Source organism: Lupinus angustifolius, chromosome LG16 (assembly GCF_001865875.1).
Source record: "Lupinus angustifolius cultivar Tanjil chromosome LG16, LupAngTanjil_v1.0, whole genome shotgun sequence".
NCBI classification, from domain to species: Eukaryota; Viridiplantae; Streptophyta; class Magnoliopsida; order Fabales; family Fabaceae; genus Lupinus; species Lupinus angustifolius.
In genome coordinates this window covers 14144978-14171024 of record NC_032024.1, presented here as the reverse complement: position 1 = coordinate 14171024, position 26047 = coordinate 14144978, and the positions used below count along the sequence as shown (strand labels likewise).

At 37.7% G+C, this 26047-nt stretch overlaps 2 protein-coding genes across 2 annotated transcripts; one reads left to right on the top strand and one right to left on the bottom strand.

Moving 5' to 3' along the window:
• LOC109329343 (uncharacterized protein K02A2.6-like) lies at positions 7830 to 8731 on the top strand. Its single transcript, XM_019563014.1, has 2 exons — positions 7830 to 8274; positions 8406 to 8731. Exons 1-2 carry the CDS (start codon positions 7830 to 7832, stop codon positions 8729 to 8731), a joined length of 771 nt encoding a protein of 256 aa, XP_019418559.1.
• LOC109329520 (chitinase 2-like) lies at positions 19597 to 20531 on the bottom strand. The gene has a single exon (XM_019563206.1). The coding sequence runs from the start codon at positions 20494 to 20496 to the stop codon at positions 20098 to 20100; it is 399 nt and encodes a 132-aa protein (XP_019418751.1). The 5' UTR covers positions 20497 to 20531; the 3' UTR covers positions 19597 to 20097.

The window sequence follows — 26047 nt, the reverse complement described above, 5'->3', positions numbered from 1 at the left end:
GAAAAAGATTTGTATTTATTATTTCAATTTATTGGGAATTGAATTTTAATTCCCAATTTTAAAGCATCTGGACCTTTCTTCCATTTTATTATAAGTTTTAGCCTAACATTTTAAAGAGTAAAAAATGACGTGTGACTACTGTTCAAAAGATAGGCTAAGGAAAACAGTTAAATCAAGACATTTTTTCAATCTTTGTTATAATTTATTTTAAAATATTTCAACTGTTACTCATCTTTAATTAAAAGGTAATTTATGGTTACAATTATTATCACAAATATTTGATGTTTTATTTTTCGATAATTCCCAATTAATTTTTTGATTGTTGTCGTTATCATAGAGATTTATCATTTATCATCTTGACTAATCAGTGATTATCACAAAATAATCTTAACAATAAGTTTATCAAGCCAAAGTGACATATCATGACTGTTATGTCAAGAAAATAAATAAATACTCAAGACCTCTCTTCTATCCTTAGAACATGATTTATATTTTACGTGATTGAATAATATTTGTTAAGCATTTATAACCGAAAAAATTCTAACAAGTTGACGAGCACCAAATAATTACTCATTCAAAACAAAGTATTATTTATTTTCTATTTATTAGTCACTAAATATGATAAAAATCATTTTATTATCTCTTTATCATCATTGATTATTATTTTAAATAATACATTTTAGAAAATTCATCACAACAATGAATAGAATTATTTAATAACTTAAAAATAAAATATACTGGTTATTTATTATTAACAAAAAGGGAAATGAAAAATTAAATAAAAAGGGAACCAAATATAGCTGACATGGGAAGAGATAAGAACTACACGAATTTCGACGCAACAGATCGATAATATAAAATTGCTGTATCTGAAACTATCGATACAAAAACGAGTAGAGACGTGTGATGACATGCAACACCAAAATGTTTGCATACATAAGCCAGTGTAGAAGTGTTAATACAAGTATGATGTCTATCAAAATACTAGAATTAATAAAAAAGTTTGATTACTTTTTTGGGATTGATATGATCATAAAATTTGTATTTGAAATTAGACATATATAATTAAATGTGCCACAATATAATGATAGGAAAACAAACTAATAAACACCTCACTGATAGATTAAATACAAAATGGGTCAATGACAATTAGGGGTGGCAATGTGGGCCGGCCCGGCCTACCTTTGGCCCGCCAAAATAAGGCCTGGCCTGGCCCGGCCCGTATTGTTAAAAGGGCTCAAAATGTCAGCCCGACCTATATTTTGCAGGGCTGGCTCGTTTTCCCCCTCCAAAATGTACATAATTAAAGCTTTTAGACAAAAAATAATCAACAAACTTGATAAATGTCTTTTAAAACAAAAAATCACAAACATAAGTCTACAATATTACAATAACAACATAACATCTTAGCTTAAAACTTGTAAATTCTAAAGAAGAAACCAACACAGTTTTAAACTTTTAGACTATTAGTTCACAATAAAACTTCTAAGTCATAAATTTCAATTTTTAAATATTAGATGCTCTGTTGGAAGAAGATGCCTCCATTTTTCTATTATTATCACCATCAACGTCTTTGAAAAATGGATGTTAATGGAATAAGAAATGGAGATCAAACAAAACAATTTTAACATAAAATAGAACCTGAGCAGTGAGTAGTGAGCTGAAAAATGGATGCTAAGAGAGCCTGAGATCAATATGCTAAGAGAGCTGGAAAGTGGAAAATGGATTTGTAGTTTACTGGTTTATGGCTTTTTGCACAATGCAAGTGTGAAGTGTGAAGTGGTTTGTGGTTTATGCTAAGAGAGAAGTAGTTTAATGGTTTGTGGTTTATGCTAAGAGAGCCTTCCAGTTGTCACGCCCCACGCACAACACAATGTCATACACTTTAGTTTTTTATTTTTAACAATGGTCCGCCGAGCCAGCCCGTCTAAAAAACGGGCTACTAAAACGGGCTGAATATGAGTTTTTGGGGTAAAATCCTCAGCTCGGCCCGCTAAAAATAGCTATCCGAACGGGCTTGTCCGTCGGGCCAAGCCCATATTACCACCCCTAATCCTAATGACAATGGGCTGACCAATTTAATTTGACATAATGTATGAGTTGGACTTTGAAAAACTCTTTGTACTTGCTTAGACCAACCCAATAATTTATTAATCTGACATGGTTTAGGCTAGCAAATTGGGCTGATATTTTTTATATGAAAATGCTTATTCACTTTCCTATTACCCTATATATATTTATTTGGGTTAAAAAAATAAGATAAATTTTTGTTGTTGATCTTTTAGATTGTACTTTAATTCTCATATATATATTTATGTGTATATAAAAAAACATAGACATGTGTGGATATGTGAATCATGCAATATGTTGAATACATAGTTGATGTCTTAAAAAAACATATGAAACATGTGCCAACCCGTTTTGCCTATTATAGGTCTACTGCCATACATTTGTGTCTGAATATGGGATCCACGTGCTCCATATACTCAACTTTGTGCTTGCTATTTTTCATACACTAAAATATCCATGCATTAGTCATTACTCATTACATCATTCATTTATATATTTTTTAAGAATTGATGTTGATTAAATACCAGTGATAGATGATACAGTAATAATATATAAAATTCATATAATGTCAGCATATATATTTTTTTTCTCATTTTCATACCTTACAATGCATCATAATGTTAGCCTTGGGTAGAACTCAGATGGTAATATGGAAGGCATGGGAGATGAAACAAAGACGGATGAACATCAGTTCTATAATGTGGATCACGTGCAGGTGTTAATGTCTATAATGCCTACAATAGGGTGGATGAAGTTGGGGAAAAATGTTATGATGCAATACTAGTAGGCCATCCAAAAGCCATTGATTTGGGTTGGAAGGAAATAATAGTTATCTACAAGAACAATACAAAAAGGTATTCATGTTGTTACTGTTCCTATCCGGCGATCCAAGAGGTCAACATGCTTGGTCGCCGAGGTAAGTCTCGCGTGATTGGCCCACAAGAGTTGACCTTGAAGACACTTCCTAACATGCCATCTGTACCTCACCAACCCACCTGCCAACACGGCAGGCAGACTGCAAAACGGCTACCAAACCGGCCACAGGCTAAAAGACAAGGTAGCACAGAGTACGACACTAGCAGACCGCTTGACACGGAAAAAGCGGCTCCCGACAATACTCTTGGTCGGCTACGTACTACACTACCTGCCAGGAGCCCAAAGTCAACTCTCCCCCTATAAATAGAAGTCTCTACCAACAGGAAGTGATCTAATCCCTCTACTCTCTAAGCATTACTTACTCTATTGCTCCCTCTCCTCATATTCTCATATTCCCATACACTTCTCACCCAAGTTCATATACTGACTTGATCGTACGAGAACCTTTTCAGGTACCTCCACCGGCGGGTCCAGCTCTTCCACATCATCCTGCTACACTGACGTTCTTCCTCCTCTACAACCGATCAACTACCGTTCATACCTTTGTGTTCTAGGAAAGAACATTGGCGTCGTCTATGGGGACTCACACCATGGTGACTACTAGAAACAGAGCTCTATCTACCAGCCAAGTTGACCCTGCCCCAAGTACCCTTCCCCCACCAAGACAACCATCCCGTCAAGCCAGCCGAAGTCATCATATCACACCAGAAGAACAACCAACCACCCAACACCTCCTCCAAATGCTAGAACGCCAAGAGCGGCTCATCCAGCAACAGGCCGACATAATAAAAGAACTTCACCAATCTAAGACAAACCTTGGCGATCACTCAGAGCGTCCTATTCATGAAAGTAACCGTGAAGAATCAGCGAGCGAATCCCACCTACTATCCCAACCAATCCCACGCTACTCCTACGGTGCTAGACATCCCTTTACACCTACCATTATGGCCTACCCATTACCTTCTCACTTCACCGCCCCACAAATATGGACCAGTACGATGGTACGGCAGACCCCCAGGATCACCTTCACGCTTTCGAGGCTTCCATGTTATTTCACGGGGCGACTGACCCAATTATGTGCAGAGCTTTCCCCCTGACTCTTAAAAAGGCAACTCTACAATGGTTCACTCGTTTGGCTCCAAACAACATCAACACATGGGAGACTCTAGCTTTAGCCTTCAACACAAGATTCACGACAAGTAAAGAGCAACCCAGGTCGTCGTACACGCTGTCTGGCATTCGCCAAGGACCTAATGAATCCATTCGGGCGTATCTAGATCGGTTTAATACCAAGGCCATGAAGGTACGTACTTTGAGCCCTGAGGTCGTAGTGCACGTCCTCGTTATGGGACTTCAAGAAGGTCTGTTCCGCACAGAGCTAGCCAAATACACCGATCTTACAATGGAAGACATCCGCTCCAAAGCCCAACAATTCATCAATTTAGAAGAAATCCACCATATCCACACCCACACCGAGCCCCAAATACATCACCCCTCACAGGAAGCCAAACAGCCAAGACTCCACGACCACCCCCACGACCTACCTCACAACCCAAAAAACCCAAATACTCCACCTACACCCCTTTGAACGCCAGCCGCTCAAGAATTCTACAGGAGGTCCTTTCCACCCACCTCGTCCAACTTCCCCGTCCACGCCCTACCAAGCCAGGCCCACAAGATCGATCCAAATATTGCGATTATCATAGTATGTTTGGCCACCTGACCAATGATTGCACACAACTCCGTGACACCATCGAAGACCTCATCTAGGCTGGTTATTTACAGCGGTTCATCGCGGGTTTGGAACAACGTCGGCGATCGCCACAGCATCATCAACTCGAGTCTTCGAAAAGGCGGTCCCCTCCTCAATTTCAGCAACGACGCCCTACCCCACGGCCTCAGGCGGATAGGCAACGTACAGACAACCGAAGGCCGAGGAGTCCAGTTGACATTAACACTATTTCGGGAGGCTTTGCCGCCGGAGGCACCTTCAGGGCCGCCCAGAAGAGATATGTGCGGGAGGTAATGCATGTTGCCGCCAGGAGCTCCCAGCAGAGACAGAGCTACAGTTCAGCGCCCCCTATTGCATTCGACGACCGTGATTATGAAGGTGTCGTCCGAGGGCACGACGACCCCCTCGTTATCACTGCCAAGCTCAATAACAAAAAGGTTAGCCGCCTATTAATTGATCAGGGCAGCTCAACTGACATTATCTTCCAGGATTTGTTTGAAAAGATGGAACTCCATGACCGCGATCTCGTGCCGTATGATGGGCAATTGGTTGGATTTTCCGGTCAAGGAATTACCCCTAGGGGGTACGTGGAGATTTGGCTAACAATTGGCGACCATCCTTTGAGTAGGATGATTCATACAAAATTCTTGGTGGTCTAGTGCGATTCAACGTACAACGCCATTATTAGCCGACCAACTTTGAACAGGCTTAAAGCAATCGTCTCTACACCCCTCTATGCATGAAGTTCCTCTCAATCAACCTCCATGTCTGCACAGTGAAAGGGGATACACACTCGGCTCGCAGTTGCTACTAGATGAGCCTCCACCCCCACTTCAGCACACAGCACGCACCCCGCTCCAAAAAACCCTGGGGCGTGCATATGGTAGAACTAGACGTCCGGGCGGACGAAGGGGATTTTCGACCACAACCAGAGGGGAAAAAACAACTTTGCAATTGGGCCAATAATTAGGACAGGTGGTCTATCTTGGCAACACCCTTCCGCTAAGTCAAAGGCTGAAGCTGGAGGCATCTTTGAAGGTGAACCGGGACCTCTTCGCCTGGTCAGCAGCAGGCATGCATGTAATAGATCCTTCCTTTGTCTGCCACCGGCTAACGACAAATCAGGGTGCTAAGCCGGTGGCACAGAGAAGGCAGAAAATGGGGGCTGACAGGACCAAGGAAGTCGCCTTGAAGGTTGTCGAGTTGCTAGAGGCGGGTTTCATCCGTGAGATCACTTACACCACTTGGTTGACGAATGTTGTGTTGGTAAAGAAGCCTTCTGGGAAGTGGCAGATGTGCGTGGATTACACGGATCTCAATAAGGTATGACCTAAAGACCCTTATCCTCTTCCCAATATTGACCATTTGGTGGATAACTCTTCAGGCTATCAGTACCTATCCTTCATGGACGCATATTCCGGATACAAACAAATTCCGATGTACCCTCTCGACCAGGAGAAAACAGCGTTCATCACTGATCAGGCCGCCTACTGCTACACCGTCATCTCTTTTGGGTTGAAAAATGCTGGGGCGACTTGACAGAGAATGATGAGCAAAGTGTTTGCCGGGCAGATTGGAGAACACATGGAAGTTTACATGGATGATATGATCGCCAAAAGCCTTCCCGGCGAAGATCATACATCCATTCTGGAAAATATTTTTCAACAACTCCGCAAGTACAACATGAGGCTCAATCCATAAAAATATACCTTCGGGGTGGAAGATGGCAAGTTCCTCGGTTTTCTTCTGACTAGTCGAGGGATTGAGGTGAATCCATCCAAGTGCCAGGCAATCATCAACATGAGGAGCCCCCACATAGTAAAAGAAGTTCAACAGTTGAATGAGCGACTAGCTGTGTTGTCCAGGTTTCTCCCGTCCGCCGCTAAACACTCACTTCCCTTATTCCAATTGTTGAAGAAGAGCAAGAGGTTTGAATGGTCTGGCAATTGCGAAGCGGCGTTCAACATTTTCAAACAATATTTGGCCGCCCCCTATTCTCTCTAAACCAGTGCCTAATGAGGTTCTGTATGTGTACCTAGCCGTATCCGATGAGGCAGTCGCAACCGTATTGATCCGAGAGACGGCAGAATGACAAAATCCTGTCTATTTTACAAGCAAAGCCCTACAAGGCCCATAATTGAGGTACCAGAAGCTAGAAAAGGTGGCTTATGCATTATTGATAACCACACGAAGGTTACGCCAATACTTCCAATCTCATGCAACTGTTGTCAGAACCAACCAACCAATTAGGCAAATCTTACATAAACCAGAGTTGGTTGGGCGGATGATCACGTGGTCAATAGAACTCTCACAATTTGACATCCGTTTCGAACCTCGCACAATCATCAAGAGCCAGGTCCTGTCTGATTTCCTGGCCGAGCTGACCGCACCTGAGGGCGATCGGGAACGGGTGTGGACTATCTTTGTTGACGGGTCTTCTAATCCAAGGGGCATCGAGGCTGGGATTCTGCTGGAGGATGGACAAGGGGTAACCATCGAGCATTCCCTCACCTTCACGTTTCCAACCTCCAATAACCAGGCAGAATATGAGGCTTGCATAGCCGGATTACAGCTAGGAAAAGAGGTGGGCGCCCATAAGGTATTGATTTGCAGTGATTCCCAATTAGCTGTTTCCCAACTTACAAGTGCATACTAGACCAAGGATACCCTCCTTGGGAAATATCTGCTCAAGGTAAAAGAACTCATGGCCGCCTTCGATGAAGCAACCATTCAGCATGTGCCCCGTGAAAGCAATGCCCGGGCAGATATCTTGTCCAAACTCGCCAGTACCAAATGCCTCGGTAACAATTGGTTCGTTGTCCAGGGCACAGTCTACCACCCAAGTATCATGGCAGTGGAAGAAGTGGAGATCCCAGACAACTGGATGGACCCATTCATCTGATACATCCTCCATGGTAACCTACCCTCTGAGTTAAAAGAGAAGCAACGATTCCTCAGATGTTGCTCCTAGTACACTCTCATCGGGGGGACCCTATATAGGCGGGGGTTCACCGCCCCCTTGCTTAAATGTCTTGGTCCAGAACGGGCGAATTATGTCCTTAGAGAAATCCATGAAGGAAGTTGTGGGCATCACTTGGGCGTCGCTTCACTCGCCAAGAAGGTGTTACATGTTAGATACTACTGGCCCACAATGGAAAAGGATGCCGCAGACCTTACTCGAAAATGCACTCGTTGCCAACTTTTCGCTGGCTTCCACAAAGCCCCGCTAGAAGAATTAACCACAACACAAGCGCCTTGGCCTTTCTACAGATGGGGTATGGACATCCTGGGACCTTTCCCTCAAGCAACAGGGCAATTGAAATTTTTGATAGTCGCTATAGATTATTTCACCAAGTGGATAGAGGCAGAAGCATTGGCCACCATCACCTCAGCGAATATCCAAAAATTCTCTTGGCGACACATAATCACTCGGTTCGGTATCCCATCCGCCATAGTAACTGATAACGGCACCCAGTTTGCTGATCGAAGGTTCCAAGAATTGTTGTCAGGCCTCCGCATTAAACAACACTTCACTTCAGTGGAGCATCCACAAACTAATGGGCAGGTCGATGCAGCAAACAAAGTCATCTTAAAAGGTATAAAGTAGAGGCTGGACGAATCAAAAGGAAATTGGCCAGACCAACTCCATCACGTGCTATGGGCGTACCAGACCACTCCCCATTCCACAACAGGTGAGTCACCATTTAACTTAACATACGGCGCGGAGGCCATGATCCCGGTCGAGATAGGAGAACCTACCTGGCGAACACTTTAGTCAACGAGGTTGACAATCAATCTCTCCTAAGAAACAACCTTGACGGAGTGGAGGAGATATGGGAAAGGGCTCGTTTGAGGGAAAATGTCATCAAAAAGAAAACCGCGACGAAGTTCAACTCTTACCGTATTAAGGAGAGCATATATAGGACGGGTAAAGGGCAAGCTGGGACCCAACTGGGAAGGACCTTACCGTATAACCAGCAAGATCAGCAAATGGGCTTGCAAACTTCAGGATTCGGCAGGGAAAGACATCCCAAGGACTTGGAACGCCGCTAACCTTTGGTTATTTTATGCCTAAGCGACAACCCCATTCGCGGTTGGTTGTCCTTTTGTAATCTTTTTCAAATATATATGATAACAATGTATTATACTTTGTGTTGTTTTGAAGGATCACTTCCTGCTTGTGGTTTTCATATACACCCAAGGGACCGGTTTTCGCCCCCCTTGCCTGGTGCACTCACCCGCCCGAAGCAAGGATCACTTCCCACTCGTGGTTTCCACATACACCCAAGGGCCCGGTTTTCGCCCCCCTTGCTTGGTGCACTCATCCGCCCGAAGCGAGGATCACTTCCCACTCGTGGTTTCCACATACACCCAAGGGCCCGGTTTTCGCCCCCCTTGCTTGGTGCACTCATCCGCCCGAAGCGAGGATCACTTCCCACTCGTGGTTTCCACATACACCCAAGGGGCCAGTTTTCGCCCCCCTTGCCTGGTGCACTCACCCGCCCGAAACAAGGATCACTTCCCACTCGTGGTTTTCACATACACCCAAGAGGCCGGTTTTCGCCCCCCTTGCCTGGTGCACTCACCCGCCCGAAACAAGGATCACTTCCCACTCGTGGTATTCACATACACCCAAGGGGCCGGTTTTCGCCCCCTTGCCTGGTGCACTCATCCGCCCGAAGCGAGGATCACTTCACACTCGTGGTTTCCATATACACCCAAGGGCCCGGTTTTGTCCCCCTTGCCTGGTGCTCTCACCCGCCCGAAGCGTGGATCACTTCCCACTTCACCGGGTACACTAAAAGGCGATAAAATCCAGAATTGCTTCCATCAAACATTCAAAGTTATTTAAGACAATTCGCTTGGCAATTATACAAGTCATTTTGTAATATGAAATTGAAACAAAAGGCGAGATCTAATTCAAGAAAAAACTATTACAAGCTACTAAAAGAAAATTACATATTTCCCCCATTTCCTAGTCCACAAGGTCTTCAGGCTGCTCAGGAAGAGGCGACTTCCTAGCAGGGCGACCCCCTCTCACTGAAGATGGCTGAACAGGCGACCCACGCGTCCGGCTGGGAGACCCCTCACTATGTTGAGGAGCGGGGGATCCCGTCCTCTGGCGTTTGGAAGCAGCAACGTCTTTCTTAACCAAGTCGGCGGCCCTCTTCAATCGCATGCTCTTCATCAACTTGTCACTCATTTTGGATTTTAGTTTGACTGCACAAAAAAAGAAATCATCAATAAAAGGATAAGGAGATATATAAATCAAACAATATAGACAATCAACGTCCGACCCACCCACCAACAAAATCTACTAAAGCTCCACCCCCGTCGCGGATCGCCGAGCAAGGGAAGAGTCTTCCCTCATCTATCCAATAGGTCATAGCCTCGCAGGCTTTCACATCTTCAGGAGATAAATCCTCATTCTCCACTTAAAAGTCATTGGAAGGTCGCTGGTGGATGTCCCCATTCCACGAGAAAGGAAACCGCGGCGCGCCAGATTTGGTAAAACACCAAGAGTTGAATGCCTTCCTGACGTTCACTCTAAAGTATCCGCCTTTCCACTTCTTCTCGTTCGATGAAAATGGCATAAATAATCCCCGTCTGGGCCGAGATTGGAGACACGTCCACCCGTGACGACCCTCTTTGTCTTCGTCAGTGTTGGTGCGATGACCAACGCGGAACATCCAGAAGAATAACTTTAGTGTGCAAGGGATGTCTGCCGTCTTGCACATGATCTCAAAGGCTCGAATGAACCCCCAGGAGTTGGGGGTCAGTTGACTAGGAGCGATCCGCAAATGCTCTAGGACCTGCACGTCCCATTCCTCCAGGTGGAGGCGAAGCCCTAAGCGCCGGCAGTACGCCTCATAGAAGAAGAATGTATACTTATCACTCTTCTCCTCGGCAAAGTTGTAACAAACCCTTTGCCCCGACCTAGGGGCGCTGATCTTGAAGCCATGAAAAGATTAAAGGGAGTCCCGTAGGGGAACGTGCTAGGAGTCCCAAGCACCTCCCTGTCAACCCACCAATAGCGAGATTCCTCCCCGGTCATCTCTTCAGAAACAGACAGTTGAGGGGCCTTGGCCTTATATGTCCTCGTCGTCATGAACCTGCCATCATAAGAGTCATCAGACTCAGACTCAGAGTTGTCGCTTAAAATAGACCCATACTTGGCACGCAATGATGCCAGAAAATCGTCGGCACCTCTCCATTGGAACCATCCACCTCCATTTGTGGGAGGAGGTGGAACGATGCACAACGGCTCAGGAACCTCCACCAGTGCATAAGATGATGATGGTGGTTTTTGGAAACAAGATGGAGGTCCAGGAAGGTTCTCCACATCAGAATCAGACTCATAATCACATATGTAAACCATGAGGAACGAGTGTTACCTGGATTAGAGGAAGAAGTTGAAATGAAGTTGCAGGAGAATCACGAAGAAGAACACGGTTGGAGTGAAAGTCGCAGAGAATACTCAAGAAGGATGGAAACAGGTAAAAGAGGAAATGCCACGAGGCGTTCTCTATTTATAAGAAAAACTTGAGCCGTGGGCCCCGTGGCAAGGCCCAACCCCATTCTCATCGGGATCGTAGAAAAACACTCGAGTGCAATCCAACGGAAACCCGAAAAACAAGGAAAATTTGGCGGAAATCAAAGGTCATGTCACGTGCTGGCACTCAAATAACCAGCAGTCACTCCCACGTCACGACAAAGTTCGGCGGACATCAAGGGTCAGGACAGGTAATGATGAAACGTCCCACCCCAACGGATACATTAACCAAGGCCATTAATACCTGTCGCGTATTACGAAGAACCAAAGAGACACGTCACACAAAACCCCAAATGGCAAGAGCGTCTAGTTGCTGAAGTAGGATCAACTCGCCCAGTTAGGCAATCAACAGATCAAGGAACGTTTCTAATAGTGCTCGCCCAGCGTCCTGGCGAACTCAGAACAACGCCTTTCAATCCCAGTTCGCCGAATCCCGCACAGTTGGATCGCCCAAAAAGAGGTTGTTTGAGGATCATTTAGAGTCTCCCAACATGCTCGCCCAGCATCCTGGCAGACTGAGGGCAACTGTTCCACCATGAAGTAATCCAAGTCATGTGAGGCTCGTTTAGAGTCTCCCAACATGCTCTCCCAACATCCTGGCAGACTGGGGGCAACTGTTCCTACCCGGCGATTCAAGAGGCCCACATGCTTGGTCGCCGAGGTAGGTCTCACGTGATTGGCCCACAAGAGTTGACCTTGGAGACACTTCCTAGCATGCCATATGTACCTCACCAACCCACCTGCCAACACGGCAGGCAGACTGCAAAACGGCTACCAAACCGGCCACAGGCTAAAAGACAAGGTAGCACAGAGTACGACACTGGCAGACCGCTTGACACGGAAAAAGCGGCTCCCGACAATACTCTTGGTCGGCTACGTACTACACTACCTGCCAGGAGCCCAAAGTCAACTCTCCCCCTATAAATAGAAGTCTCTACCAACAGGAAGTGATCTAATCCCTCTACTCTCTAAGCATTACTTACTCTATTGCTCTCTCTCCTCATATTCTCATATTCCCATACACTTCTCACCCAAGTTCATATACTGACTTGATCGTACGAGAACCTTTTCAGGTACCTCCACCGGCGGGTCCAGCTCTTCCACATCATCCTGCTACACTGACGTTCTTCCTCCTCTTCATCCTCTACAACCGATCAACTACCGTTCATACCTTTGTGTTCTAGGAAAGAACAATTACTATGAGCTTTTTTCAAACCATTCTATTATTAATGATGAATATAGAATGAGGCGTTGGGGTACAAGTTATAAAAAATGGGGTATTATTAAATTCGATTGGATTGACTAATCTAACCTAAAATACCAAGTGGTTCAAGTTACGTACTCATTTGATCAGTTATGAACCAAACCGACATGGATCAGTCCGACTTGACTATTTTGCATATAAAATTAATAACTCAGTTTATCTAACCAATTTGGTTGGCTGAATCAATCATTTTTTGTAAAAATAATAATACAATTACGTTTTGTGAGGAAAAAGAATTTTGTGCTTTCAAGTTTATGTTTGTCATTTTTAGCTTAAATTGTAACAAAATCTAAATTTTTTAATTAAGTTTAAACTTATTTGATTGCTTTTGTTGCAGTTAAATTGTAAAAACTATGTTATTTGACAATGTTTTCAATTTATTATTTGGTATTTTATTATCGTGAAACTTTTTTTGTTTGTTTAATTAGTATTTTCTTAATAACAATATTTTAAAAATTAGAATATAAAATTATTAAATAATGTTAAATAATATTATAGTATTTTAAGTTTTTAAGGTATATCATTTGGTTTAAATAGTGACTTACTACTTTCATTATTAACCTTATCATTGATTGAGTTGATGACTAATTCAAGTATAATAAAAATAATCAACTGATATAAATATTTTATATGATGAATGAGTGATATTCATATATTTTTATATAACCAAAATGTGAAACAAATTAAATAATAACTATAAAAGGATTATACCTTAAAAATATGATTGATTCCATATTGTCCCAATTATTAATGAGGGTAGTTTTGTTGTTCTTTTTAAATGAAAACATGTTTTACAATAATTACCCTAGTATTAGGGATGACAAAAAAAACTCCCACCCGTACGGGCACGGACACGGGTCATAAACGGGTACCCGTAGATATTATAAATGAGTTTTTAAAAATACTCGTAGTACATACGGGCGGGTACAGATATTATGGTACCCGCGGCTGCGGGTACACGTTATTTATATAATTAATATATTATATTTAACTAAAATATAAAGTACATTATTCTAACATTCATTACACTATGCACATTTATTCCTTTTACTTTGTTTACATATTTTATTGAGTTTGGTGTTGAAACTCCCTACAAATATTATTACATGTTTACGGTGTAGTAGTGTTTATTATATGACAATGATAAAGAAGTTTTGAAAAGAAATATAGAGATATGCGCGGAAGATAAGTGAAACCATACTTTGGCTACTAAAAACTTATGTAGAGATGTCCAGACATTAGATTAGTCTGAGTCTCGTATCTGATTAATTTTACATTAAAATTGGGTTACTCAATTCGACGCGATTGATTTATGTCTAAAATTGGTAATTCAAATGTTTAAACCGGTTAGACTACCCAAGTCAATAAAAAAGTATTTTTTTTAAAAAACAACATATACAATATCGTTTTAAGATCAAAAAAACTTGTAGCTTATTTGTAATTTGTTAACTTTTATTATCTAAATTTTTTTTGTTGTTTAATTAAATTTTAAACTTATGTACACTTTTATTATAATTAAAGCGTAATACATATGTTGTTTGATGATATTTTCATTTTTTTGTGACATTTTATAGTAAAATAATTTTTTGTTGGTTATTTAATTAGATATAATGCTATTTTTTATTTTGAAATTTAGAGTTATTAAATAATGTTAGATTATATTATGGATTTTTTAGAACTTTTAATGTAAACCGAGTCAACCGATTTAATCATTGACACACTGGTTGAACCAGTGATTCATTGACTCAGTATCCTAACTGAGTCACTGACAAGTTCGAGTTAATAACATTGATTTGGAGATAAGTACATTTATATATTTTTGTAATATTATTTAATACTAAATTTTAATTTGAGTTAAATTTTTAATGTATTGTAAAAAAATTATATATTATCTTTCAATAGATACGTCTGGATAGTGCATACAAGTTTTTCTTCTTTCACAATGTGTTGGGTTAAGAAATTATCTTCATATTATATGCTTGAGGACCAATGATCTTAACGAATCTTTATTATTGACGATAATGACTTAAAGTTGAATGATTTTATTCTAAATTAATGAAAAGAGGTAGTAAACTAATTTATATTAAAATATATAATAATAATGAGTATTATATAAGTAGCGTTATTAATATGCTCTGTCCTACTGGGGCTCGTTGGTTTAAATAAAAAGGCTTGAAAACCCAATTTGTTCATAAAACATAGTCACCAAAACTTGATAAAGGTTGTCTTTATTCAGAAGAAGACAAGAATAACAATCATACTGAGTCCAAGTTATCAATAAATTCAAATATGATGTAGACTCTTGAAAATTGAATCTTAAGTTATCAACATATTCATCTGTTCTAAAATGGGCTTAGTTGTAAAAGCCTTCATTATCAAGGAAGGGCTGAGTCCAAAGAATACTATGCCCAAAGGGCTTAGGTGAAAATATTATTTTGGAGCACCAAGGTAGGGTGACCCAACAATATCGTAATCAGGTTTTGGTTATAGTAAGAAAATGTCAATGTGGCATAGGATAAGATGTTGCTTTGGGTTAGAGTAGGTTAGGAAAAATCTTTGTTATTTCATCTTTACATTTGTGTTGATTTATATACTTCTAACTAAATTGCCCGTAACCATTAGATCTTCTCCATTATTGGAAATAGAAGTGATGTTTTTACTAAAAGTGATATTTTTACTTTAATTTCAAGGATAAAAATATCATCATAAGTGTAAATAGAATGATATAACAATCATTATATCTTGTTTTTTATTTTTCTTATAGCATTTTTCTCTCAAATAATAAAGAGGAACCAAACTCCGAATATTCAGAGTTCAATGGTTCTTCCTCGTGTTTGTTGAGATACTCGGTCTCTCTTGAATGCTTTTGCACTCACTCTAAAGGCTTGAGAGAATTTCAAATCGGGACAAACATTATTCATCTCTCATTTTATTATTTGTTTATCTTCAAAAACAAATTGTTATATTTATGTTGTGTTTAAAAGAATGTTTCTAAATATAGCTTTTCTTGTGATTAAATATTTGGTCGTTTTTCCTAAGTACATGTTACAACTCGGAAATAAGTATTTTATTTGTGTACGTAGCCTTTTAGAAGTGTCTTATATTGACATGAATTATTTGGTTCTCCTAAAATCCCTATTTATATTTCTTATTTCTTAACCAAAATTTATCTTATTAATTTTAAAAAATTATGATTGACTAACAATGAATAGGAATATATATTTAAGAATGCCAATAGCAATACACCTCCATAAGAAACAAAATTAATACAAATCTCTCTAGGTAATAAAAAGCAAAGAAACTAGCATATGAGTATCTAACCTAGTGGGTCTAACTAGAATCACTATATGCAATCTTACCCCATAAGTGAAGAGATTTTGTTTCTAATAGATCGTGTTCCTACCCGACAAACCATAAGGCTCACATGCTTGGTCGTCGAGGTAGGTCTCACGTGATTGGCCCACAAGAGTTGACCTTGGAGACACTTCCTAGCATGCCATATGTACCTCACCAACCCACCTGCCAACACGGCAGGCAGACTGCAAAACGGCTACCAAACCGGCCACAGGCTAAAAGACAAGGTAGCACAGAGTACGACACTGGCAGACCGCTTGACACGGAAAAAGCGGCTCCCGACAATACTCTTGGTCGGCTACGTACTACACTACCTGCCAGGAGCCCAAAGTCAACTCTCCCCCTATAAATAGAAGTCTCTACCAACAGGAAGTGATCTAATCCCTCTACTCTCTAAGCATTACTTACTCTATTGCTCTCTCTCCTCATATTCTCATATTCCCATACACTTCTCACCCAAGTTCATATACTGACTTGATCGTACGAGAACCTTTTCAGGTACCTCCACCGGCGGGTCCAGCTCTTCCACATCATCCTGCTACACTGACGTTCTTCCTCCTCTTCATCCTCTACAACCGATCAACTACCGTTCATACCTTTGTGTTCTAGGAAAGAACAATTACTATGAGCTTTTTTCAAACCATTCTATTATTAATGATGAATATAGAATGAGGCGTTGGGGTACAAGTTATAAAAAATGGGGTATTATTAAATTCGATTGGATTGACTAATCTAACCTAAAATACCAAGTGGTTCAAGTTACGTACTCATTTGATCAGTTATGAACCAAACCGACATGGATCAGTCCGACTTGACTATTTTGCATATAAAATTAATAACTCAGTTTATCTAACCAATTTGGTTGGCTGAATCAATCATTTTTTGTAAAAATAATAATACAATTACGTTTTGTGAGGAAAAAGAATTTTGTGCTTTCAAGTTTATGTTTGTCATTTTTAGCTTAAATTGTAACAAAATCTAAATTTTTTAATTAAGTTTAAACTTATTTGATTGCTTTTGTTGCAGTTAAATTGTAAAAACTATGTTATTTGACAATGTTTTCAATTTATTATTTGGTATTTTATTATCGTGAAACTTTTTTTGTTTGTTTAATTAGTATTTTCTTAATAACAATATTTTAAAAATTAGAATATAAAATTATTAAATAATGTTAAATAATATTATAGTATTTTAAGTTTTTAAGGTATATCATTTGGTTTAAATAGTGACTTACTACTTTCATTATTAACCTTATCATTGATTGAGTTGATGACTAATTCAAGTATAATAAAAATAATCAACTGATATAAATATTTTATATGATGAATGAGTGATATTCATATATTTTTATATAACCAAAATGTGAAACAAATTAAATAATAACTATAAAAGGATTATACCTTAAAAATATGATTGATTCCATATTGTCCCAATTATTAATGAGGGTAGTTTTGTTGTTCTTTTTAAATGAAAACATGTTTTACAATAATTACCCTAGTATTAGGGATGACAAAAAAAACTCCCACCCGTACGGGCACGGACACGGGTCATAAACGGGTACCCGTAGATATTATAAATGAGTTTTTAAAAATACTCGTAGTACATACGGGCGGGTACAGATATTATGGTACCCGCGGCTGCGGGTACACGTTATTTATATAATTAATATATTATATTTAACTAAAATATAAAGTACATTATTCTAACATTCATTACACTATGCACATTTATTCCTTTTACTTTGTTTACATATTTTATTGAGTTTGGTGTTGAAACTCCCTACAAATATTATTACATGTTTACAAACACACATGTTTTACAAAGAAAATATATACTTTTGTTAAGGAAATGAGAACAAAAAATCACAAAATAGAAAACACCAATAAATTTAGCATTTTTGCCAAATATTCAATCAAAAGGTACAAAAAATAATTAAGTTTCATCACATTTGAAACATAATAGAAGTAAATAATTAAAAATTCATTTATAATATATGAAACCCGGGGGGTCCAGAAATACCCGCACACGGGTACCCATACCGGTACGGACGGGTATGAGTAATGCTCTCCTATTTTGAAGCGGGTAGCGAGTAGCTACTACCCGTGTTCGCCCATGCCCGTTGCCATTCCTACCTAGGATCATAAAACCATCATTGACACATCTAATTCATCTTACTTGAAATACAAAAACAACATAATTTGTGCTTTAAGTTTTACCTATTTTTTTCATGCAACCCATGAGAAGATTAATTATTCCTTGTCAATATTCAGTAGGATTGAAAACTTACTTATCTCTTTTTAATTATTAAACAAATTTATGGAATTTTTATAACTTTAGTGGCTTGTGATGTTTCTTCATTTCTACTTATAGTCGAAAATATTTTTGTTAGTGATTTCATTTATTTATAAATTAAAAAGTATTTTATTATTATAATTAATTTATGAAATTTGAATAGATCAATCATAGTTTGTATTGTCTCTTCATTTCTTCCTTAAACGAAATGTCGGTATACGATGAATGTCTTCTCTTTACAATTGATTCTATCAATTTATGAATTAATAAATAATGTTTTATTATCATATTTAGTTTATGAAATTTGAATAGTCTAGTCATGTTGTGCGTCGTCTCTCCCTTTCTGTCTCAAGCTGAAAGTCAGTTTACGACTAGTGTCATCTCTTTTATGTTGATTACATTTATCATAAATACAATGATTTAAGAAATAAAAAATGTTTTATTATTTTGGTTCACATATGAGATTTGAATAATCCGATCTTGACCTGCATCATATCTCCTCTTTCTTGCCTCAAATGAGAAGTTGGTCTACGACCAATATTGTCTCTTTATTTTTTATTCCATTTATCATAATATAATTATATATTTTATAATCATTTGAATCAATGCTAACCCATTTTGACAAAAAAATTCAAAAACTATTTCTATAATCCCAATCAGAGTTTTAAATCAACAAATCAACAATAATCAATTTTAAAAGTAGATCTATTTAGTTTTGATTTTCCTATTACACATAGGAATATGTAGGATGAGCAAGATGAACTCTTCTCGACATAAAAATAAAGAAATGAAATTTTTTTAGCACTTAAAATTTTGATTAAATAATTTTAAGGGATATAAAAGTCCATAATTTGTGAGAGTGTCGTTTTCTTAAGAGCGGATAAGGTACTAATACGTTATCTAATCTGTAATCTAAACTCGAATTCAAAGCTCATTTAGGAAAAGTCGAAATCAAGTTCACCTCTTCATAAGATGTAAAACTGATCTTTCAACCAAAAATCAGGCCACAACACTAGTTAACAAATAAAAAATAAAAGGACCTGAAATTTTATTCAAACTTTCATAAATGATACAACATAAGGCACACACTTGAAACATTATTAAGGAAACACCATACATTTGCATAAGTAGGTCTTATTTAAAAAACTAGACTATATATAAGGTAGTATTAGGCATGACATGTCTCATTGAAACACATGCACAAAACCTAGCTAGCTTTTATATAATCTTTGGGACAATGATCTTATGTCCCAAGAAAATCTTGTACCCATGTATCAAGTCAATCAAAATTTATAGAACAGTGTATAAATATTAATTTATATTATTATAATTTATATTTTTAATCAAATAATATTTTTAACTAAATGGGACAGGAATGTGTTCCAAAGTAAGAAATATATAAACACAAGCAAGCATAACCATTTAGTACGTTTTGTAGCTCAGGTCCACATGATGAGTAGGTCTTTTAGAACCAACTGTTGTATTTAACTATGAGTTCTTGTGCAAGTTTCTCAACATGGAATGGAGTTTGGTGAGTTTGTGTGAACTTGGAGCTATCAGCATCCCTAACACTTATGCCAGGAAGCAACTTTCTCTTCAAGAGATTCTGAATGCCATCAAAGAAGACTTTCTCTGAAATGTATTCTTCGTCACTTGGATCAGTGCTGAATCCTGCTAAGAGTTTTTCATAAGGGTAATCAAGTGCTAGATTAGTGTATAGGTTTATAAAATCTATCTCATCCTTCACTGTCTGATAATAGAACTGGTAATTAACCCCAATCAATAGAATTATCGTACAACTGGTACAATTTCTTGTAATCGGGTCTGACATCATTGGATGGAGAAATTGTAGCCACTTTGATGAATGCTTCTTCCTTCAGGCTCTTTATAAGTGTTCCTATGCATTCCACAAACTTTTCATGGTTGATGATGTTATCATAGTTAACATCAATACCATCAATAAGATAGTTGCCCCAAGTGTCCTGGAAACTGATTAAGGATACTTTTGAGTGAGTTCTTGGCTTCATCAATCCACTTAATTGTTACATCTGTTGGATCAAATGGAAATTCACTACCATGACCTCCAATGCTTATAATCACCTTCACATAGGGATTCTTAGATTTCAGGTATGTAATACTGTTAATATCGAAACTTGAAGTATCCCAATTGGGATTGAAAGTTCCTGTGCCTTTCTTTGTGGTTTCATCATATACCTCTGTAGCAAAGGCTAGAATGTAGTGAAAATCATACACACTTTGGTTAATGATATCAGGGAATTCAGTTAACACTTTCTTGAATCCAATGTATTCACGAAAAATGTTTGGTTGAACTCGGGCATTCTCAGAAGTTGACATTTTGTTTTATTTGAGGGAAGGCAAAACAACTTGAATGGTTTGTAAGTTTTGTTGTGTGATAAATGCTTAACACCCAATGCCCTTTTATATACAAGGTTTGGATGAATTCTACTCAACAATATAATTAATTAGTTCTATTTAAGCTTTCCTCACTTTGGTTATGTCCTTCAGGATTTGTTTGCAAGTCTAGTCTTAAACAGAAAAAAAAGAAAGGAAAACTTAAAGAGTTATGAAATAATGTGATGTAACTCTGAAGTCTGAAGTTTGAATGGGATTGAAGTATAGTGAATATGTTACTAAAAACAAATACATTGCTAATAAATGGAACAAGGTACCAAACAATTATAATCAATTAAGCGACTTTATTATTAATCTATTGAGCCAAAGTACTAATAAGGTATTAGTTCGAGTGATATAAGGTCACATTAGATTCTTATGATGATTAAAAGGTTAAAGACTCAATTTCTGATAACAACATTTGTTGGAAAGGACATTCACTCACTTCGAAATGGATTAGTTCATTTTTCTAAAAGGAGCGAGAATATATCTTTGGTAGTAAAAAAAAAATAACAATTGTGTAATGATGGCCTCAATATTTTCAAACAAAATTTGGTAAATTTAATTCTTATTGGCATTATTAGAAGACAAGATAGTTTTATTTTAGAAAAAAAGATGTATACACTAATTGTATATGAGTTTTATATAATATTATTATATTATTCATAATTTATATTTAATCGTTATTGATTCTTAAAAAAAGTAGTCTAAATCACTGATAAATGATATATTAAATATGTTTAAATTTTTATATTAAGAGTACACATATATTAGATTCTTCATTTTATTTACGTACCAAGACATAAATTTCATGTACAAAGGAGAGTGTAATATATTATATATTGATCCTAACAACCATTATGATAGATTTTTATCATTTCCAAACTGGGACCACCATACTTTAAGTGTTGGAGGGTAGTTTATCGAATATATAATGAATTTCATATTGCTATTAAATGGAATGCGGTACCAAACAATTTTTAATATACAACATGGACTTCAAAATTAATATATTTACTTCTGTAAAATTATATGTTATATAAAGGAGTGTTATTAAATTTAAACCGATTAAATACTTGATCATGATATTGCGTTAAAGATTTATTGGTTGGATCACTCGATCAATGGTTGAAATGATTGACTCGTTTTATATTATAAATTCTACAAATTCATAATGCTAGTTGTTCTTTGGTATGGTGAGATCCGAGCATGACAGGCGGTTGGCTGAGCATGACTTCTTCTTGATGATGCCTGAGATCAATCTAGGAGTACATCGAGAGGTACTTAAAAAGGTTCTCTGATGCTCAAGTCAGCATATGAAAGGTATGAGAATAGATAGAATAATATGCACGAATAAATGAGAGAGTTAAGATATATTCCTTATGGGGGAATCTCGTATTTATAGCAAAGAGGTACATGGAATATTCTCTCGTAGATGTTGTTGGCATGATCGAACATCTTGTCTTGTTAGGTCAATCGCAGACAAGCAAATATCACTACGGCTCTAGCAAATAGGTACTCTGTAGATAATTGACTTATAGCATGATGTAGGCCTAATAGCCATATTCTAGGCATGTCTTTATCATTTGGCAGAAATTAAGTACATCGTACTGGTGGCATGTGGCTTATGGCAAAGGTCTTTGTTGCTTAGAAGGCGTGGTAGTTCTATGTAGGCGGCATGATAGACATATGACAAAGGTAGTGGTCAATGTACTGCCTTTTGGAACTTATTCGGTCTACGACGTACTTCTCTGAGTTGTCCGACCCAGATCCAAAAGGTACGTGGGGACAACCCATCTTGCCTGGTACCTAACCGACGCCCCATAATTCAGTCCGACAATGGTTGGGGATGGAATACTAGCTAACATTATTTAATAACTTTACACCAAATTTAAAAACATTATCATACCTAATTAAACAACCAACAAAGAATGTTTCACTAACACAAATAAGCTAAAAACATCATAATCAAAACAAATTTTATGCTTTAATTGCAACAAAAGTGCACAAATATGTTTAAAATTCAATTAAAAAAAGGTTTTTTTGGAAATTAAGTTAGCTAATCATAATCATAACTAGAAATAAGTTGAAAGCATTTGATTTTTCATCTCAAAATGACATTGTTTTGTTTGCTATAAAAAGATATAGTTTTTGATTTACTTAGATGATCCAACCGATCTGACCATTTGAGTAACTTGTTTTAGGCTTTAACCGACTGGGTTAAACTGAGCTATCCTGATTTTGATGTAAAATCAGTTAGATGAATGACTCAGACTGGTCATATACCCAATTCATGGTTGAATCGGTCATACCTGTGAAAAAGATTTTGCTCTTGACCTTAGTTTGGTTTTGATGAAGACATCACTATCACAAAAAGAAATAAAATGATGAAGATCTTGAAGACTTAGAAGAATACTCAACACGAGATTAAGATTTATTAGCCTTCTAAATTAAGTACTTCTATCATAAAAAGTCTTTTACTTTACTATTTGGATAGAAATTAGTAATATTTGAATAAAACTAACTTGCTTTAAATTTAGAGAATAATGTATCTCCTTATATAAGGAGATAACTTATCTCCTCTAACCAATAAAAATGTGACATGTGTGCTATTTTGTTTATTTTTAAAAATATTTTTATAGAAAATTGTGAAACATGACACATGTCATGATTTCACTGGCAGGAGGAGATAACTTATCTCCTTATGTAAGGAGATACTCCATTCCCTTAAATTTATAACATAAACATTATTACTATATAATATTTATTTTTAAATAATAATGTCCGCAATATTTTCAAATAAGGAATAAGGGAACAATAACGGTATGTAAAAACAATTGGTTAAAAATGACTATCATATTCATATATGAGTGAGTTTGATATTTTATCTTAATTAATAAGTTTAAAGTATAAGGTTTATGTGTCTTACTACTTAGATGCACTTGAATTTGGAATTGGGAAGAAAAATAGAATAAGAATACAACATCAAGATGTCATAATCAAATCACATCCCATATTTTTATCATTTAATTGCTTGGGGTTTGGTTGTTTTCCATTTATTATCATGTTTAATTCTCGACCCCAAGAAATGTCATGGTTCTTGTGTTTGGAATGACATCCAAAAGGCCACTCTCTCTTAGAAATGGTTACATTTTGTGGCTTGGCATAGGTAGGGGCGACAATATGGCCCGCCCCGCCCCGCCCCGGTCCGGCCTGTTTTTGGCCCGTCAAAATATGGACTGGCCCGACCCGACCCTTATTGCTAAAATGGCTCAAAATGCTAGCCCGACCCATATTTGGCAAGGCTAGCAGGCCGGCGGGCTGCCCGTTTTTTTATGTTTAAAACACACATTAAAACTTTTAGACAAAAATAAATAATCATTAAGTCTCATAAATGTCTTTTAAAACAAAATATCACAAACAAAAGTCCACAATATCATAAAGTCTTAGTTTAAAATTTGTAAATTCTAAACAACAAGTCAACCTAGTCTTACACTTTTAGACTCTTAGTTCACACTAAAGCTTCCAATTCCTAAGTTTTAAATATGAGATGCTCTGTTGGAAGAAATGCCTCCACTTTTCTATTATTACTACCATCAACGTCTTTCAAATCTTATTCTTCATCTTCATTATGTATATGATTAAATTAATATATGCTTATAAAAATTATTAACTAACAAATAAATGATAATTACATTGAAAAATAAATTTCCTTCACAAACAAAACCATTCAACCAATTTCGAGCACAAATCAAAGCTTCCACATTTTTGGATAAAAGTCGAGTTCTATACTTGTTAAGAATATTGAACTAATGCTAAATGTAGATTCAGATGCAACAGTTATAATATGAATGTAAAACTAGAAAAGGGAGGTTGGTCACTTTTTCTAAATAAAAAGAGGCACTGAATGTAATTAGGCTATTCATAGGAGGTCAATGATATTTGTATATGTACTGCAGACTACTTGCTTAGACATTTACTAGTATAGTGAAAATAAGTACTATATGTGGGTAAAATATATTGAAATAAAATGTGTATGGTGATTGACATACAAGTATTTGTAACAAATTATTGGATTAAATACTATATTTATGCATTATGATATGTAACAAATAATATTTATTTATTTTTATTTTTTAATGTTGGCCGCCGGGCCAGCCCGGCCCTCCGTGATCCGTCTAAAAAATGGACTTCTAAACCGGGTTGAATATGGGTTTTTGGGCTAAAATCCCCAGCACAGCCTGCTAAAAATGCCTATTCGAACGGGCCGGCCTGTCGAGCCAAGCCCATATTGCCATCCCTAGGCATAGGGGACTCTTCATTTTGGTACCCCCCCTTGGTTAAATGACAACTTTCCTTACAACATGGTCCATTTCGTGGATATTCAGGATGTTGACTTGAGCATAAAAGATGTTTTCACTGATGATACTTGGCAGCTTCACACTTTGAAAAATATGATGCCTGATGACTTGAGGATGTCAATTACTAACTTTAATTTGCAGCTCCATCCTCAAGTCTTCGTCTGCTTCACTTGGAGTGGCCAACTAAATGGAGAATATACGACCAAAATCGGTTATACCTGACTCCTAAAAGATGTCAACACGGTGGATCTACCTTATCCTGGAACTGGATTTGAAATCTTAAAACAATTGAGAACATCAAATTCTTCATCTGACAGCTAAGTCATAACTCTCTCCCTACTAATTCTTTAAGAGCTTCTAGGGGTATCAATTGTTCTTCTTTTTGCCACAAATGTGGTGATCTTGAGGAAACTATTCTCCATTGCTTATGTGACTGCCTTCATCTACTGAGCTGTGGAAAGTCATGAGGTTTGTTTTTAATGATTTTTCAGTAATAATGATCCAATCATATGGGTCAAAAACAATTGTGTGGGCGTCTCTCACAAGTTTCTTGCAACTCTTTGGTGGTCTTGGCAAAGTCGTAACTCTTATACCTTCAACAACGACCTTATGAACACTCACTTTCTTTGTTTCCAAGTTAAGCGCCTTATGGATGATTTCAATACTTCTTTCCAGCAAACGATGTCTGAAGCTGATCCTCGTCTTGTGCATTGAACTTGTCCCCTAGAAGGTTGCATAGCTCTTAATGTTGATGGTAGTTCCTTTGGAAATCCTGGCCCTTCTAGTTTTGGAGGTATCCTGAGAGACTCCAATGGCAGATTCATCCTTAGCTTCTGTGGATCTATTGGTATTGCAGACAACTTGAAGGCGTAGCTCACAGCCCTATACCGCGGTTTACATATCTCATGGAGTAAAGGCTATAAAAATATTATTTGCATGACTGACTCCAAAGACTCTATCTCTAATCCTTCAGAATTCTCCGACTACCCATGCATATTCCTTTATAATATATGCTATTTGTGACATGCTGCAACAAGACTGGCAGATAAAGCTTCAACACATTCTTCGTGAAGACAATTTTTGTGTTGACTTCTTAGCAAAGTATGAGGCCTCTAATGGCCATGATATATTGA

Excerpts from the sequence above, each read along its gene's own strand:
- LOC109329343 (XM_019563014.1), top strand. The coding sequence starts at position 7,830 with ATGGAAAAGGATGCCGCAGACCTTACTCGAAAATGCACTCGTTGCCAA. Across the intron at positions 8,275-8,405 it reads AAACAAAGTCATCTTAAAAG|GCCATGATCCCGGTCGAGAT; the intron begins GTATAAAGTAGA and ends TACGGCGCGGAG.
- LOC109329520 (XM_019563206.1), bottom strand. The coding sequence starts at position 20,496 with ATGTCAACTTCTGAGAATGCCCGAGTTCAACCAAACATTTTTCGTGAA.